This window comes from Salmo salar, chromosome ssa12 (assembly GCF_905237065.1).
Source record: "Salmo salar chromosome ssa12, Ssal_v3.1, whole genome shotgun sequence".
In the NCBI taxonomy this organism is placed as follows: domain Eukaryota; kingdom Metazoa; phylum Chordata; class Actinopteri; order Salmoniformes; family Salmonidae; genus Salmo; species Salmo salar.
In genome coordinates this window covers 91,407,100-91,423,140 of record NC_059453.1, presented here as the reverse complement: position 1 = coordinate 91,423,140, position 16,041 = coordinate 91,407,100, and the positions used below count along the sequence as shown (strand labels likewise).

At 44.5% G+C, this 16,041-nt stretch overlaps 1 protein-coding gene across 2 annotated transcripts in view; it reads right to left on the bottom strand.

Moving 5' to 3' along the window:
* Positions 1-16,041, bottom strand: part of gli1 (GLI family zinc finger 1) — a 141,769-nt gene that overhangs the window by 22,709 nt on the left and 103,019 nt on the right. For both annotated transcript variants that reach the window (XM_045691922.1, XM_045691921.1), the window contains exons 2-5: positions 10,678-10,801; positions 5,228-5,469; positions 2,274-2,363; positions 1,654-1,852 (exon numbers count right to left, since the gene is read on the bottom strand). In XM_045691922.1, coding sequence (XP_045547878.1) covers positions 1,654-1,852; positions 2,274-2,363; positions 5,228-5,469; positions 10,678-10,748 — 602 coding nt within the window. In that variant the 5' untranslated portion in view covers positions 10,749-10,801. The remainder of the gene's footprint in view (positions 1-1,653; positions 1,853-2,273; positions 2,364-5,227; positions 5,470-10,677; positions 10,802-16,041) is intronic.

The following is a 16,041-nucleotide window of genomic DNA, read 5'->3' as shown; positions in this document are numbered from 1 at the left end:
TGGAACCCTGACCTGTTCACCGGACGTGCTTGTTGCACCCTCGACAACTACTATGATTATTATTATTTAACCATGCTGGTCATTTATGAACATTTTAACATCTTGACCATGTTCTGTTATAATATCCACCCTGCACAGCCAGAAGAGGACTGGCCACCCCTCATAGCCTGGTTCCTCTCTAGGTTTCTTCCTAGGTTTTTGGCCTTTCTAGGGAGTTTTTCCTAGGGAGTTTTTCCTAGCCACCGTGCTTCTTTCACATGCATTTCTTGCTGTTTGGGGTTTTAGGCTGGGTTTCTGTACAGCACTTTGAGATATCAGCTGATGTACGAAGGGCTATATAAATACATTTGATTTGATTTGATGTCTATGGATATAACACTGACTACATAGAATAAAGCTGGTGATAGTTGATGAATTCCCAGATGACTCACATTTCAATACAACGTGACTATGAAGCCAAAGAGTATGTCTGTTATTGAGTTCTACTGTGTTCCAGTTATATAGGGAATGTTCTGGAGATCTGACCTCATGGTTGGGTCTGTAGTACAGTACAGTAGTATAGTATAGTACAGTATAGTACAGTATAGCACAGTATAGTACAGGATAGTACAGTATAGTATAGTACAGTATAGTACAGTATTGTATAGTACAGGATAGTACAGTATAGTATAGTACAGTATAGCATAGTACAGTATAGTATAGTACAGGATAGTACAGTATAGTATAGTACAGTATAGTACAGTATAGTATAGCACAGTATAGTATGGTACAGTATAGTATATTACAGAACAGTATATCACAGTATAGTATAGTATAGTACAGTGTAGTATAGTATAGTACAGTATTGTACAGAACAGTATATTACAGCATAGTATAGTATAGTACAGTATAGTATAGTACAGTGCAGTACAGTATAGTACAGTACAGTAAAACACAGTACAGTACAGTACAGTATAGTACAGTATAGTACAGAACAGTATATTACAGTATAGTATAGTACAGTATAGTGTAGTAAAGTACAATGCAGTAAAGTACAGTATAGTATAGTACAGTATAGTACAGTACACTATTGTATAGTAAAGCACAGTATAGTACAGAACAGTATATTACAGTATATTACTGTAAAGTACAGTGCAGTACAGTACAGTATAGTACAGTACAACACAGTACAGTATAGTACAGTATAGTACAGTACAACATAGTACAGTACAGTACAACACAGTACAGTACAGTATAGTACAGTATAATAGAGTACAGTATAGTACAGTATAGTCCAGTAAAGCATAGTATAATACAGTGCAGTATAGTACAGTATAGTATAGTACAGTATGGTATAGTAGTGTATAGTATGGTATAGTATTGCACAGCACAGTATAGTAAAGTACAGTATAGCACAGTATAGTATGGTATAGTACAGTATAGTACAGTATAGCTTCAGCACAGTATAGCACAGTATAACACAGTATAGTACGGTATAGTTTAGTGCAGAACAGTATAGTAAAGTGCAGTATAGCACAGTATAGTATGGTATAGTACAGTATAGTACAGTATAGCTTCAGCACAGTATAGCACAGTATAGCACAGTATAGTACAGAACAGTATAGTATAGTACAGTATAGTGCACTATAGTTTAGTATAGTGTACGGCTCTAACCTCATGGCACCAACAGACAGATGTCCGTAGGAGGAGCCTCCATTGGGTCCACAGCGTGAGTTGACAAATGCCACCAGTGAGTTAGGAGAGGTCCTGATGACCGTGTGGAGGTCCATGCTGGCGTCCGACAGAGGAGAGATGGACAGAGCACGCTTCTTACTCAGCTTCAGCATGGAGCGAGGCGTGGAGAACCGCGAACCTGAGGGAGAGAAAGGAGGGAGAGGGGGAGGGGGGTTGTGGGGGAGAAAGGAGCAAGGAGGGGGGAGAGAGGGGAGTGGGGGTTTGGGGGGAGAAAGGAGGGGTGAGAGAGGGGAGTGGGGATTTGGGGGGAGAAAGGAGGGGTGAGAGAGGGGAGTGGGGATTTGGGGGAGAAAGAAGCAAGGTGGGGGGAGAGAGGGGGTTGGGGGGTTTGGGAGAGGGGAACAGCGAGGAGGTGGAGAGAGGGGTAGGGACGGGTAGCAGAGAGAGAGAGGGGTTTGCAACAGAAAACATTTTTAAGCGTTTTGCAGCGGAAAACCAAATTTGCATTTCTCATTAGACAAGTCCAGGTAGTCCCTCCCTGTTTCAGTCCTTTTTCTTCCATTTGGTGCCTAATGAACACAACCCAGTTATTTTCTTACCGCCTCCCATGTGGTCTGATCCGTGTCCGTGGGGGAAGCCATAGTGGGATGACATGAGGTTGTTCTGACAGTAGGGGGAGCTGTTAACACCTGGACAAACACAGAGAAGGAGAATAATCACATTATTACTGGCTTTAGGTCATTCTGACTGCTTTAGGACATGGTCATTCTGACTGCTTTAGGACATGGTCATTCTGACTGCTTTAGGACATGGCCATTCTGACTGCTTTAGGACATGGTCATTCTGACTGCTTTAGGACATGGTCATTCTTAATGCTTTAGGACATGGTCATTCTGACTGCTTTAGGACATGGTAATTCTTAATGCTTTAGGACATGGTCATTCTGACTGCTTTAGGACATGGTCAGTCTGACTGCTTTAGGACATGGCCATTCTGACTGCATTAGGACATGGTGATTCTTAATGCTTTAGGACATGGCCATTCTGACTGCTTTAGGACATGGTCATTCTTAATGCTTTAGGACATGGCCATTCTGACTGCTTTAGGATATGGCCATTCTGACTGCTTTAGGACATGGCAATTCTGACTGCATTAGGACATGGCCATTCTTAAGGCATTAGGACATGGCCAGTCTGACTGCTTTAGGACATGGCCAGGTCTGACTGCTTTAGGACATGGCCAGTCTGTCTGCTTTAGGACATGGCCAATCTGACTGCTTTAGGACATGGTCATTCTGACTGCTTTAGGACATGGCCAGTCTGACTGCTTTAGGACATGGCCAGTCTGACTGCTTTAGGACATGGTCATTCTGACTGCTTTAGGACATGGTCAGTCTGACTGCTTTAGGACATGGCCAGGTCTGACTGCTTTAGGACATGGTCAGTCTGACTGCTTTAGGACATGGTCAGTCTGACTGCTTTAGGACATGGCCAGTCTGACTGCTTTAGGACATGGTCAGTCTGACTGCTTTAGGACATGGTCATTCTGACTGCTTTAGGACATGGTCATTCTTAATGCTTTAGGACATGGTCATTCTGACTGCTTTAGGACATGGTCATTCTTAATGCTTTAGGACATGGTCAGTCTGACTGCTTTAGGACATAACCTGTCTGTCTGCTTTAGGACATGGTCAGTCTGACTGCTTTAGGACATGGCCAGTCTGACTGCTTTAGGACATGGCCAGTCTGACTGCTTTAGGACATGGTCAGTCTGACTGCTTTAGGACATGGTCATTCTGACTGCTTTAGGACATGGTCAGTCTGACTGCTTTAGGACATGGTCAGTCTGACTGCTTTAGGACATGGCCATTCTGACTGCTTAAGGCCAGGAGTATCATGGAGATGGATAGGGTTCTTCTGTCTCTTTCTCAATTCATCTTCCCTTGATTCCTTGCATCCTCTCTCTTCACGTCATGGGTGAGAAGGAGGCTAAGATTCGGGAGGAATGGAGGAAAGACTAGTTGAGATAGAGCCTCTGTCTCTGGTTATAATGAGGTTAAAGGTCATGAAGTTATTCACATGATTAGGGTTGCAAAGGGAGGGTATATTACTGGAAACTTTCAAGGTTTACTTTTAAAACTACCAGAATGTTGGTATCTTTCAAGGATTTTATGTCGTTTTTCACAAGATATCTAGTGGCCCTTTTGGGGTACTTCAGATTATCACTGGGGTCTGTAATAATCTCTGGCCCTTTGTGTGGCTTTATCACATGTAAAATATATGAAATAATTCAATAAGATGATTGAAAAAAAAAATGGAATGACAAAGCTTTAAACATTATCCTAAATGATCCTAAATATAAACCATCCAGTATTTATGCTGCAGTAGTTTATGTGTCAGGGGGCTAGGGTCAGTCTGTTATATCTGGAGTATTTCTCCTGTCTTATCCGGTGTCCTGTGTGAATTTAAGTATGCTCCCTCTAATTCTCTCATTCTCCCTCCCCTCCCGGAGGACCTGAGCCCTAGGACCATGCCTCAGGACTACCTGACATGATGACTCCTTGCTGTCCCCAGTCCACCTGAACGTGCTGCTGCTTCAGTTTCAACTGTTCTGCCTGAGGCTATGGAACCCTGACCTGTTCACCGGACGTGCTACCTGTCCCAGACCTGCTGTTTTCAACTCTCTAGAGACAGCAGGAGCGGTAGAGATACTCTGAATGATCGGCTATGAAAAGCCAATTGACATTTACTCCTGAGGTGCTGACCTGTTGCACCCTCGACAACTACTATGATTATTATTATTTGACCCTGCTTGACAGACACACAGAGAGACACAGAGAGATGCAGAGACACGCAGAGACACACATTTGAACATTTGAACATCTTGGCCATGTTCTGTTATAATCTCCACCCGGCACAGCCAGAAGAGGACTGGCCACCCCTCATAGCCTGGTTCCTCTCTAGGTTTCTTCCTAGGTTCTGGCCTTGCTAGGGAGTTTTTCCTAGCCACCGTGCTTCTACACCTGCATTACTTGTTGTTTGGGGTTTTAGGCTGGGTTTCTGTACAGCACTTTGTGACATCAGCTGATGTTAAAATGGCTTCATAAATACATTTGATTGATTTTAGTGAATACCATTGGTGTTTAATATGAGGGTTTTAGCATGAAATATCCTTATTAATAAAAAAAAACTATGTCAACATGTATTTGTTGTCAATGTTTTTGCGTCAAACTGGTGGCAGCTGTGAAAAAGTCATTAGCTGGACGAGTTGTAAGTAATTGAAAATAATGCCATTGTTGATTAGATGCATTTTTCATGAATTAGTCTGTTTTCTCTTAAACCATATGGGCCATCTATTAGAAACTCCTGGACAATATGGACACAGATATAATACATTAATACCATATATGAATTTAAAAAATAAGTTATTCAAGTATAAATGACAAAAGCGACGATAGATTTGCCATAGATTTTCTGTTAATTACCAAAATTACTTTACTTTGGTAAATTACCGGTAGCATTGCAACCATACAATTAATAAAGGTCTGGCTCACCATCGGAGGACTGATTCATGCCGCGGTGTCCCATCATGCTGTGCAGTGGGGGGGCCAGAGGGGGCCGCATGTACTGGTCCATGGGGTTGACCCCAGAGTTAGGGTTAGTCCTGGGGTTTGGGGTCATGGGGTTAGGGGTCATAGGGTTGTACATGTTCCTGCAGTCAAGAGGCTGGCCGTTGTGGAGTGGAGCGCGGAGCGATGACACATCACTGTAGGGTGACCTTCCTGATGGAGTAAGACTAGACAAGCAGACAGACACACAGTATACAGACACACAGAGACACACAGTATACAGACACACACAGTATACAGACACAGAGACATACAGTATACAGACACACAGAGACATACAGTATACAGACACACAGAGACACACAGTATACAGACACACAGAGACATACAGTATACAGACACACAGAGACATACAGTATACAGACACACAGAGACATACAGTATGCAGACACACAGAGACATACAGTATACAGACACACAGAGACACACAGTATACAGACATACAGTATACAGACACACAGAGACATACAGTATACAGACACACAGAGACACACAGAGACACACAGTATACAGACACACAGAGACATACAGTATGCAGACACACAGAGACATACAGTATACAGACACACAGAGACACACAGTATACAGACATACAGTATACAGACACACAGAGACATACAGTATACAGACACACAGTATACAGACACACAGTATACAGACACACAGTATACAGACACACAGAGACATACAGTATACAGACACACAGAGACACACAGTATACAGACACACAGTATACAGACACACAGAGACATACAGTATACAGACACACAGTATACAGACACACAGTATACAGACACACAGATACATACAGTATACAGACACAGAGACACACAGTATACAGACACACAGTATACAGACACACAGAGACATACAGTATACAGACACACAGAGACACACAGTATACAGACACACAGTATACAGACACACAGTATACAGAAACACAGAGACACACAGTATACAGACACACAGAGACATACAGTATACAGAAACACAGAGACATACAGTATACAGACACACAGAGACACACAGTATACAGACACACAGAGACACAGTATGCAGACACACAGAGACATACAGTATACAGACACACAGAGACACACAGTATACAGACATACAGTATACAGACACACAGAGACATACAGTATACAGACACACAGTATACAGACACACAGTATACAGACACACAGAGACATACAGTATACAGACACACAGAGACACACAGTATACAGACACACAGTATACAGACACACAGAGACATACAGTATACAGACACACAGTATACAGACACACAGTATACAGACACACAGTATACAGACACACAGAGACATACAGTATACAGACACACAGAGACACACAGTATACAGACACACAGTATACAGACACACAGAGACATACAGTATACAGACACACAGAGACACACAGTATACAGACACACAGTATACAGACACACAGTATACAGAAACACAGAGACACACAGTATACAGACACACAGAGACATACAGTATACAGAAACACAGAGACATACAGTATACAGACACACAGAGACACACAGTATACAGACACACAGAGACACACAGTATACAGACACACAGAGACACACAGAGACACACAGAGACACACAGAGACACACAGTATACAGACACACAGAGACACACAGAGACATACAGTATACAGACACACAGAGACACACAGTATACAGACACACAGAGACACACAGTATACAGACACACAGAGACACACAGAGACACACAGTATACAGACACACAGAGACATACAGTATACAGACACACAGAGACATACAGTATACAGACACACAGAGACATACAGTATACAGACACACAGAGACATACAGTATACAGACACACAGAGACATACAGTATACAGACACACAGAGACACACAGTATACAGACACACAGAGACACACAGTATACAGACACACAGAGACATACAGTATACAGACACACAGAGACACACAGAGACATACAGTATACAGACACACAGAGACATACAGTATACAGACATACAGTATACAGACACACAGTATACAGAAACACAGAGACATACAGTATACAGACACACAGAGACATACAGTATACAGACACACAGAGACATACAGTATACAGACACACAGAGACACACAGTATACAGACACACAGTATACAGACACACAGTATACAGAAACACAGAGACATACAGTATACAGACACACAGAGACACACAGAGACACACAGTATACAGACACACAGAGACATACAGTATACAGACACACAGAGACACACAGAGACACACAGTGAGATAAATATATCAGGACCTGACAGTTACACAACCAACTACGAGAGAGAGGGAGAGGGATAGAGAGAGAGGTAGAGGGATAGATAGAGAGGGAGAGGGATAGATAGAGAGGGAGAGGGATAGATAGAGAGGGAGAGGGATAGAGAGAGAGGTAGAGGGATAGAGAGAGAGGTAGAGGGATAGATAGAGAGGGAGAGGGATAGATAGAGAGGGAGAGGGATAGATAGAGAGGGAGAGGGATAGAGAGAGAGGTAGAGGGATAGAGAGAGAGGTAGAGGGATAGATAGAGAGGGAGAGGGATAGATAGAGAGGGAGAGGGATAGATAGAGAGGTAGAGGGATAGAGAGAGAGGTAGAGGGATAGATAGAGAGGGAGAGGGATAGAGAGAGAGGTAGAGGGATAGATAGAGAGGGAGAGGGATAGAGAGAGAGGTAGAGGGATAGATAGAGAGGGAGAGGGATAGAGAGAGAGGTAGAGGGATAGATAGAGAGGGAGAGGGATAGATAGAGAGGGAGAGGGATAGAGAGAGAGGTAGAGGGATAGATAGAGAGGGAGAGGGATAGAGAGAGAGGTAGAGGGATAGATAGAGAGGTAGAGGGATAGATAGAGAGGGAGAGGGATAGAGAGAGAGGTAGAGGGATAGATAGAGAGGGAGAGGGATAGAGAGAAAGGTAGAGGGATAGATAGAGGGAGAGGGATAGATAGAGAGGGAGAGGGATAGAGAGAGAGGTAGAGGGATAGAGAGAGAGGGAGAGGGATAGATAGAGAGAGGGATAGAAAGAGAGGTAGATGGATAGATAAAGACAGGGATAGAGAAAGGTAGAGAGGGGGAAAGAGAGAGAGGGAGAGGGATAGAGAGAGAGGTAGATGGATAGATAAAGAGAGGGATAGAGAGAGAGGTAGAGAGAGGGGGAAAGAGAGAGAGGGAGAGAGGAGAGAGGGAGGTTACCCTGCACTCAGTCAGCCAGAGAGGGAGTGAAAGGGACAAATAGGGAGGGAGACAGAGAGAGAGGCAGAGAGAAACAGAGGAAGAAGGAATAGACAGATAGCTGAACACCGATGCTGTAACAGCTACTTCTGAACAGTGAGGTAAACAGCATGTTGGTTGCTTATCCAGCACAGGATTTCAACACTTCTGCGCTTTTCATTTACCACCAGGTGGCGCTGCACTCTTATTCAGGGTAATGTTATAGAGCCATAGACACTAACTGTTTTTCATTTATAAACTGAACAGATCAGGGAAGCCTGGTAGCAACGTTCCAATGTTCTCATACATTGAACGTTTACTCTCTCTCTCTCTCTCTCTCTCTTAATCTCCATATCTCTCTCTTTCTCTCTCTCCCTATCTCTCTCTCTCTCTGTCTCTCACTCTCTCTCTCTCCCTCTCCGTCTTTCTCTCTCTCTCTCCCCCTCTCTCTCTCTCTCTCTCCCTATCTCTCTCTCTCTCCCTATCTCTCTCCCGGTCTCTCTCCTGGTCTCTCTCCCGGTCTCTCTCCCTCTCTCGTATCTCTCTATCTCGCTCTCTCTCTCTCCTTCTCTCTCTCTCTCTCTCCTTCTCTCTCTCTCTCTCTCGCTCTCTCGCTTGCTCTCTCTCTCCCTCTTTGTCTCTCACTCTCTCTCTCTCTCTCTCTCTCACTATCTGTCTCCCTCTCTCTCTCACTCTCCCTCGCTGTCTTTCTCTCTCTCCCTCTCCCCCTCTCTCTCCCTCTCTATCTCCCTCTCTCTCTCTCTCACACCCTCTCTCTCACTCTCCCTCTCTCTCCCCTCTCTCTCTCTCTCTCTCTCTCCCTCTCTCCTTCTCCCTCTCTCTCTCACTCTCTCTCTCTCCCTCTCTCTCTCTCTCTCCCTGCCTCCCCCCTCTCGTTCGCTCTCTCTCACTCTCTCTCTTCCCCTCTCTCTCTCCCTCTCTCTTTCTCCCCCCTCTCTCTTTCCCTCTCCTACTTTCTCATTCTCTCTCCCCCCTCTCTCTCTCTCTCTCTCTCTCTCTCTCCTGTAGAGCAGACTCCATTCATCCCTGTACCTTCTAAGTCTCCCTTTCAGCTCTCTAATTCTTTCTCTACAACCTGTATTCCTCCACACAGGAGCTTAGGCTGCTCCTCTCTGTCTAATCTACTATGGTGGGTTTCCCCCTCCGTCTCTCTCTGCCTCTCGCTTTCTCTCCCTCCTTTCTCTCACCATCTCTCTTACTTCTCTCTAATCTGGTAGAAGTAAATTAGGCTTTTCTTTCTCCCTCTCTTTCTCTCTGCCTCCCTGTCCCCCTTTTATTTGACCCCCTCTCTCTCTATCCTGTCTTTCTCACCCCCTCCTCTCTCTCTGCCTTTCTCTCTCCCCTTTCTCTCACCCCCTCCTCTCTCTCTGCCTATCTCTCTCCCCTTTCTCTCACCCCTTTCTCTCACCCCCTCCTCTCTCTCCCCTTTCTCTCACCCCTTTCTCTCTCCCCTTTCTCTCACTCTCTTTCCCTCCCTCAATTCTTTCACATTTCTCCCTCTGTTAATCTCACCCCATCTCCCTTCGCTCCCCTTTCCTTCTCTCTCCCTATCTCTCTCTCACCCCTCCTCTATCCCTCCCTCTAGCAGGGTAACCTGAGCAGGGTACAGGCGGGCGGTAGTGCGGGCAGTCATGCAGAGCTCAGCCGGGTCTGGCTGGCCTGTAATTAGCAGCTGTCAGAGAGAGAGAGAGAGAGAAAGAGAGACTACCTCGCCCGCTCACCTCACAACCTGGGTGGTATAGAGGGAGAGGAGGGGGAGGAAGGGGGAGGAGAGAGGGAGGGGGAGGAAAGAGGGGCAGAGCTCAGCTAACTCTCTCCACAACAATTGCTCCTGGACCTGGCCTTTTAGGCTTTTAGCTACTCTGAAAATTCTGGTTGTCTGTATGTGAGTAAAATAAACACATTTAAGCTTCTGGACTAGACAAGTCGTCAGATCATTTTTTATTGGGTTTGGGGAGGGACAAGAATGAATCATTCATGTCTGTCTGTTAATGTCTTTATAGTATCTTGTGACAGACTGTTCAAAGATCAATTGAACATAATATTCCAGCAGGTAGGAGAGGAGGAGTGGTTGTTGTTGTTGTGTTGTCTTACCCTCTGGGCGGCTGGTTGGGTGTAGACTCATAATGATACAGCCTCTGATGTGGCTGCATGTCCACTGGCATTGGGGCTCTGCTAGGTTACAGGGCAGGACAAGACAGCCAGCAGCCTTTACGCCCTGAGGAGAGAACCACAATAATAACTTTTAGAATTTAGAATTAGAACCGCCGTAAGGAAAACCGATAGGAAACACAATGACAGAACCACAATAAGAATTTAGAATTATATCACAGGAGGTTGGTGGCACCTTAAAGGGGGAGGAAGGGCTTGTGGTAACGACTGGAGAGGAATCAGTGGAATGGTATCAAACACATCAAACACATGGTCTCTTGGTGTTTTGATGACATTCCATTTGCCCTGTTCCGGCCATTGTTATGAGCCGTCCTCCCCTCAGCAGCCTCCTTTGAATTAGATGCACCATTCAGGATCAGGTACTGTCTGAAGACTTGGAGGTGCACACACACACACACACACACACACACACACACACACACACACACACACACACACACACACACACACACACACACACACACACACACAGACTACCAGTAATTTTCATTCACACCCCTCCCTGTCACATTTTATTTATTTCTTTATTTAACTTGGCAAGTCAGTTAAGAACTAGTTCTTATTTACAATGACGGCCTACCAAAAGGCAAAAGACCTCCTGCGAGGACGGGGACCTGGGATTAAATAAATAAATACAATATAAATACTGGACAAAACACACATCACGACGAGACAACACAACACTACATAAAGAGCGACCTAAGACAACAACATAGCAAGGCAGCAACACATGACAACACAGCATGGCAGCAGCACAACATGACAACAACATGGTAGCAACACAACATGGTAGCAGCACAAAACATGGTACAAACATTATTGGGCACAGACAACAGCACAAAGGGCAATAAGGTAGAGACAACAATACATCACGCAAAGCAGCCACAACTGTCAGTAAGAGTGTCCATGATTGAGTCTTTGAATGAAGAGATTGAGATAAAACTGTCCAGTTTGAGTGTTTGTTGCAGCTCTTTCCAGTCGCTAGCTGCAGCAAACTGAAAAGAGGAGCGACCCAGGGTTGTGTGTGCTTTGGGGACCTTTAACAGAATGTGGGACTGGCAGAACGGGTGTTGTATGTGGAGGATGAGGGCTGCAGTAGATATCTCAGATAGGGGGGAGGGAGGCCTAAGAGGGTTTTTAAAAATAAACATCAACCAGTGGGTCTTGCGACGGGTATACAGAGATGTCCAGATTACAGAGGAGTATAGAGTGCAGTGATGTGTCCTGTAAGGAGCATTGGTGGCAAATATGATGGCTGAATGGTAAGAACATCTAGCGGCTCGAGAGCACCCTTACCTGCTGATCTATAAATTATGTCTCCGTAATCTAGCATGGGTAGGATGGTCATCTGAATCAGGGTTAGTTTGGCAGCTGGGGTGAAAGAGGAGCAATTACCAAGTCTAGATTTAACTTTAGCCTGCAACTTTGATATGTGCTGAGAGAAGGACAGTGTACTGTCTAGCCATACTCCCAAGTACTTGTATGAGGTGACTAGCTCAAGCTCTAAACCCTCCGACCCACACCGGTGGGGAGAGAGGCATTCTTCTGACCAAACCACATGACCTTTGTTTTGGACGTTTTCAGAACAAGGTTAAGGGTAGAGAAAGCTTGTTGGACACTAAGAAAGCTTTGTTGTAGAGCATTTAACACAAAATCCGGGGAGGGGCCAGCTGAGTATAAGACTGTATAATCTGCATATAAATGGATGAGAGAGCTTCCTACTGCCTGAGCTATGTTGTTGATGTAAATTGAGAAGAGCGTGGGGCCTAGGATTGAGCCTTGGGGTACTCCCTTGGTGACAGGCAGTGGCTGAGACAGCAGATTTTCTGACTTTATACACTGCACTCTTTGAGAGAGGTAGTTAGCAAACCAGGCCAAAGACCTGTCAGAGACACCAATACTCCTTGGCCGGCCGACAAGAATGGAATGGTCTACCATATCAAAAGCTTTGGCCAAGTCAATAAAAATAGCAGCACAATATTGCTTAGAATCAAGGGCAATGGTGACATCATTGAGAACCTTTAAGGTTGCAGTGACACATCCATAACCTGAGCGGAAACCAGATTGCATACCAGAGAGAAAACTACAGACATCAAGAAAGCCAGTCAGTTGATTATTGACAAGTTTTTCCAACACTTTTGATGAACAGCAGGGCAAAATAGAAATAGGCCTATAACAGTTAGGATCAGCTTGATCCTAGGGGTTGTGGGACGGTAGCGTCCCACCTGGCCAACATCCAATGAAATTACAGAGCGCCAAATTCAAAAACAGAAATACTCATTATAAAAATTCATAAAACATACAAGTGGTTTAAAGATTAACTTCTTGTTAATCCAACCATGGTGTCAGATTTCAAAAAGTCTTAATGGCGAAAGCATACCATGCGATTATCTGAGAACAGCGCCCAGCAGACAAATTATTACAAACAATTACCAGCCAAGTAGAGGAGTTACACAAGTCAGAAATTGCACTAAAATTAATCACTTACCTTTGATGATCTTCATATGGTTGCACTCACAAGACTCCCATTTACTCAATAAATGCTAGTTTTGTTCGATAAAGTCCCTCTTTATATCCAAAAACCTCTGTTTTGTTTGCGCGTTTTGTTCAGTAATCCACAGGCTCAAAGGCAGTTACAACAGGCAGACGAAAAATCCGAAAAGTATCAGTAAAGTTCGTAGAAACATGTCAAACGATGTTTATAATCAATCCTCAGGTTGATTTTAGTCATAATAATCAATAATATTTCAACCGGACAAAAGCCTTCGTCAATATAAAAGGAAAACAAGAAAGGCGCACTCTCGGTCTCGCGCATGAAAAACCTCGGGACACTGCAGTGTCCACTCATTCAGAGTGGTCTTACTCCCTAATTTTTCAGAATACAAGCCTGAAGCAATTTCTAAAGACTGTTGACATCTAGTGGAAGCCATAGGAAGTGCAATTTGAGTCCTAAGTCAATGGAATCTGTATAGGAAGTCAATGGAAAACTACAAACATAAAAAAATCCCACTTCCTGGATCGATTTTTCTCAGTTCTTCACCTGCCATTTCAGTTCTGTTATACTCACAGACATTATTTTAACCGTTTTAGAAACGTTGGAGTGTTTCCTATCCAAATCTACTAATTATATGCATATCCTAGCTTCTGGGCCTGAGTAGCAGGCAGTTTACTTTGGGCACACTTTTCATCCGGAGGTGAAAATAGTGCCCACCTACCTTAGTGAGGTTAAATAAAGGATGAACTGTGGCTGCCTTCCAAGCAATGGGAACCTCTCTAGAAAGGAGAGACAGGTTAAAAAGGTTGGAGATGGGTTTGGCGATGATAGGGGCAGCAACCATAAAGAAGAAAGGGTCTAAACCATCTGACCCATTTTCAGGAGCTCCTCTAGCAGTGACTGCCTGCAGGGAGAAACTTTGTAGCGGGGCAGTGGGGAAAAAGAGGGAGAAGCATCGGGGATAGTTGCATTAGAGGGGGTGGGAGATGAGGAAATGTTGGATGGGCAAGGAGGCATTGCTGAGTCAAATAGGAATCCTGACTTAATGAAGTGGTGATTAAAGAGCTCAGCCATGTGCTTCTTGTCAGTAACAACCACATCATCAACATTAAGGGACATGGGCAGCTGCGAGGAGGAGGGTTTATTCTCCAGGTCTTTAACCGTTTTCCAGAACTTCTTGGGGTTAGACGCACAGAGAGAGAACTGCTCCTTAAAGTAACTAACTTTGGCCTTCCGGATAGTGCACTTATTTCTCATTTGCCTGAACGATGGCCAGTCAGCCTGAGTATGCGTGTGCCGAGCCTTTCGCCAAATGCAATTCTTGAGGTGGAGTAACTCTGCAAGATCACGGTCGAACCAGGGGCTGAACCTGTTTTTAATTGTCATTTTCTTTATGGGGGCGTGTTTGTTAACAATACCACTGAAAAGATAAAAAAGAAGGTCCAAGCGTCTTCGACAGAGGGGATCAAGCTGATTCTATACTAATTTACAGAGGCCAGTTCATGAAGGAAGACTTGCTCATTACATTATTTTAGCCAGCGTCTATGACAAATCAGGACAGGTCGTTTCACTGAGCAGCCATTACGAACACAGGCTGTAAAACAGTGATCACTAAGGTCATTACAGAAAACACCAGACTGATACCTATCAGGATTATTTGTGAGGATAACATCAAGGAGAGTAGCCTTTTCTGGGTGTTTGGAGTCATACCTTGTGGGATTGGTAATAATCTGAGAAAGATTTAGGGAGTCCCATTGCTTTACGACTTGGTCAGGTGGTTTAAGCATGTCCCAGTTTAGGTCACCTAGCAGGATAAATTCAGACTTAGTGTAATGGGCCAGGAGAGAGCTTAGGGCAGGTTGGGTACAGGCTCGTGCTGATGGAGGACAATTGCACCCAGCAACAGTCAACAAAGAGCTATTTGAAAGTTTAATACTTAAAACCAGCAAATCAAATTGTTTGGGGACAGACTTGGTGGAGACAACCGAGCACTGAAGGTGATCCTTGGTAAAGATTACCACTCCCCCACCTTTGGAAGATCTGTCTTGCCAAAAAAGGTTAGAACCAGGAAGGTTAACATCAGTATTCAGAACACTCTTCCTTAACCATGTCTCAGTAATGACCAACACATCTGGATTGGAGCTGGGAACCCACACTTTCAATTGATCCATTTTAGGTAATAAGCTTCTCATGTTAACATGCAGAAAACCCAGGCTTTTACGAGAGCAGAAATGAGTGAAGCAGATATCAGAGCACAAGTCAGAATTGAGGCTAGCAACAGTAGATGGGCCAGGGTGAACATGCACATTTCCAGATATCATCAGCAGTAATACAATCAGGGCACGGCAGAGGACAGGGAGAGCTCTGCACTGCTGATTTATGACATCTTTTGCGTAGACACATGCTGAATCCCAAACCCATTTGTGTTGCGTGTACATGAGGGACAGTGTGTACACGAGGGACAGTGTGTACATGAGGGGACAGTGTGTACATGAGAGACCCTGTGTGTGTACACGAGGGACAGTGTGTACATGAGGGACAGTGTGTACATGAGGGGACAGTGTGTACATGAGAGACACTGTGTGTGTACACGAGGGACAGTGTGTACATGCGGGACAGCGTGTACACGAAGGACAGTGTGTACACGAAGGACAGTGTGTACACGAAGGACAGTGTGTGTACACAAGGGACAGTGTGTGTACACAAGGGACAGTGTGTGTAGACAAGTGACAGTGTGTGTACACAAGGGACAGTGTGTGTGTACACGAGGGACAGTGTGTGTGTACACGAGG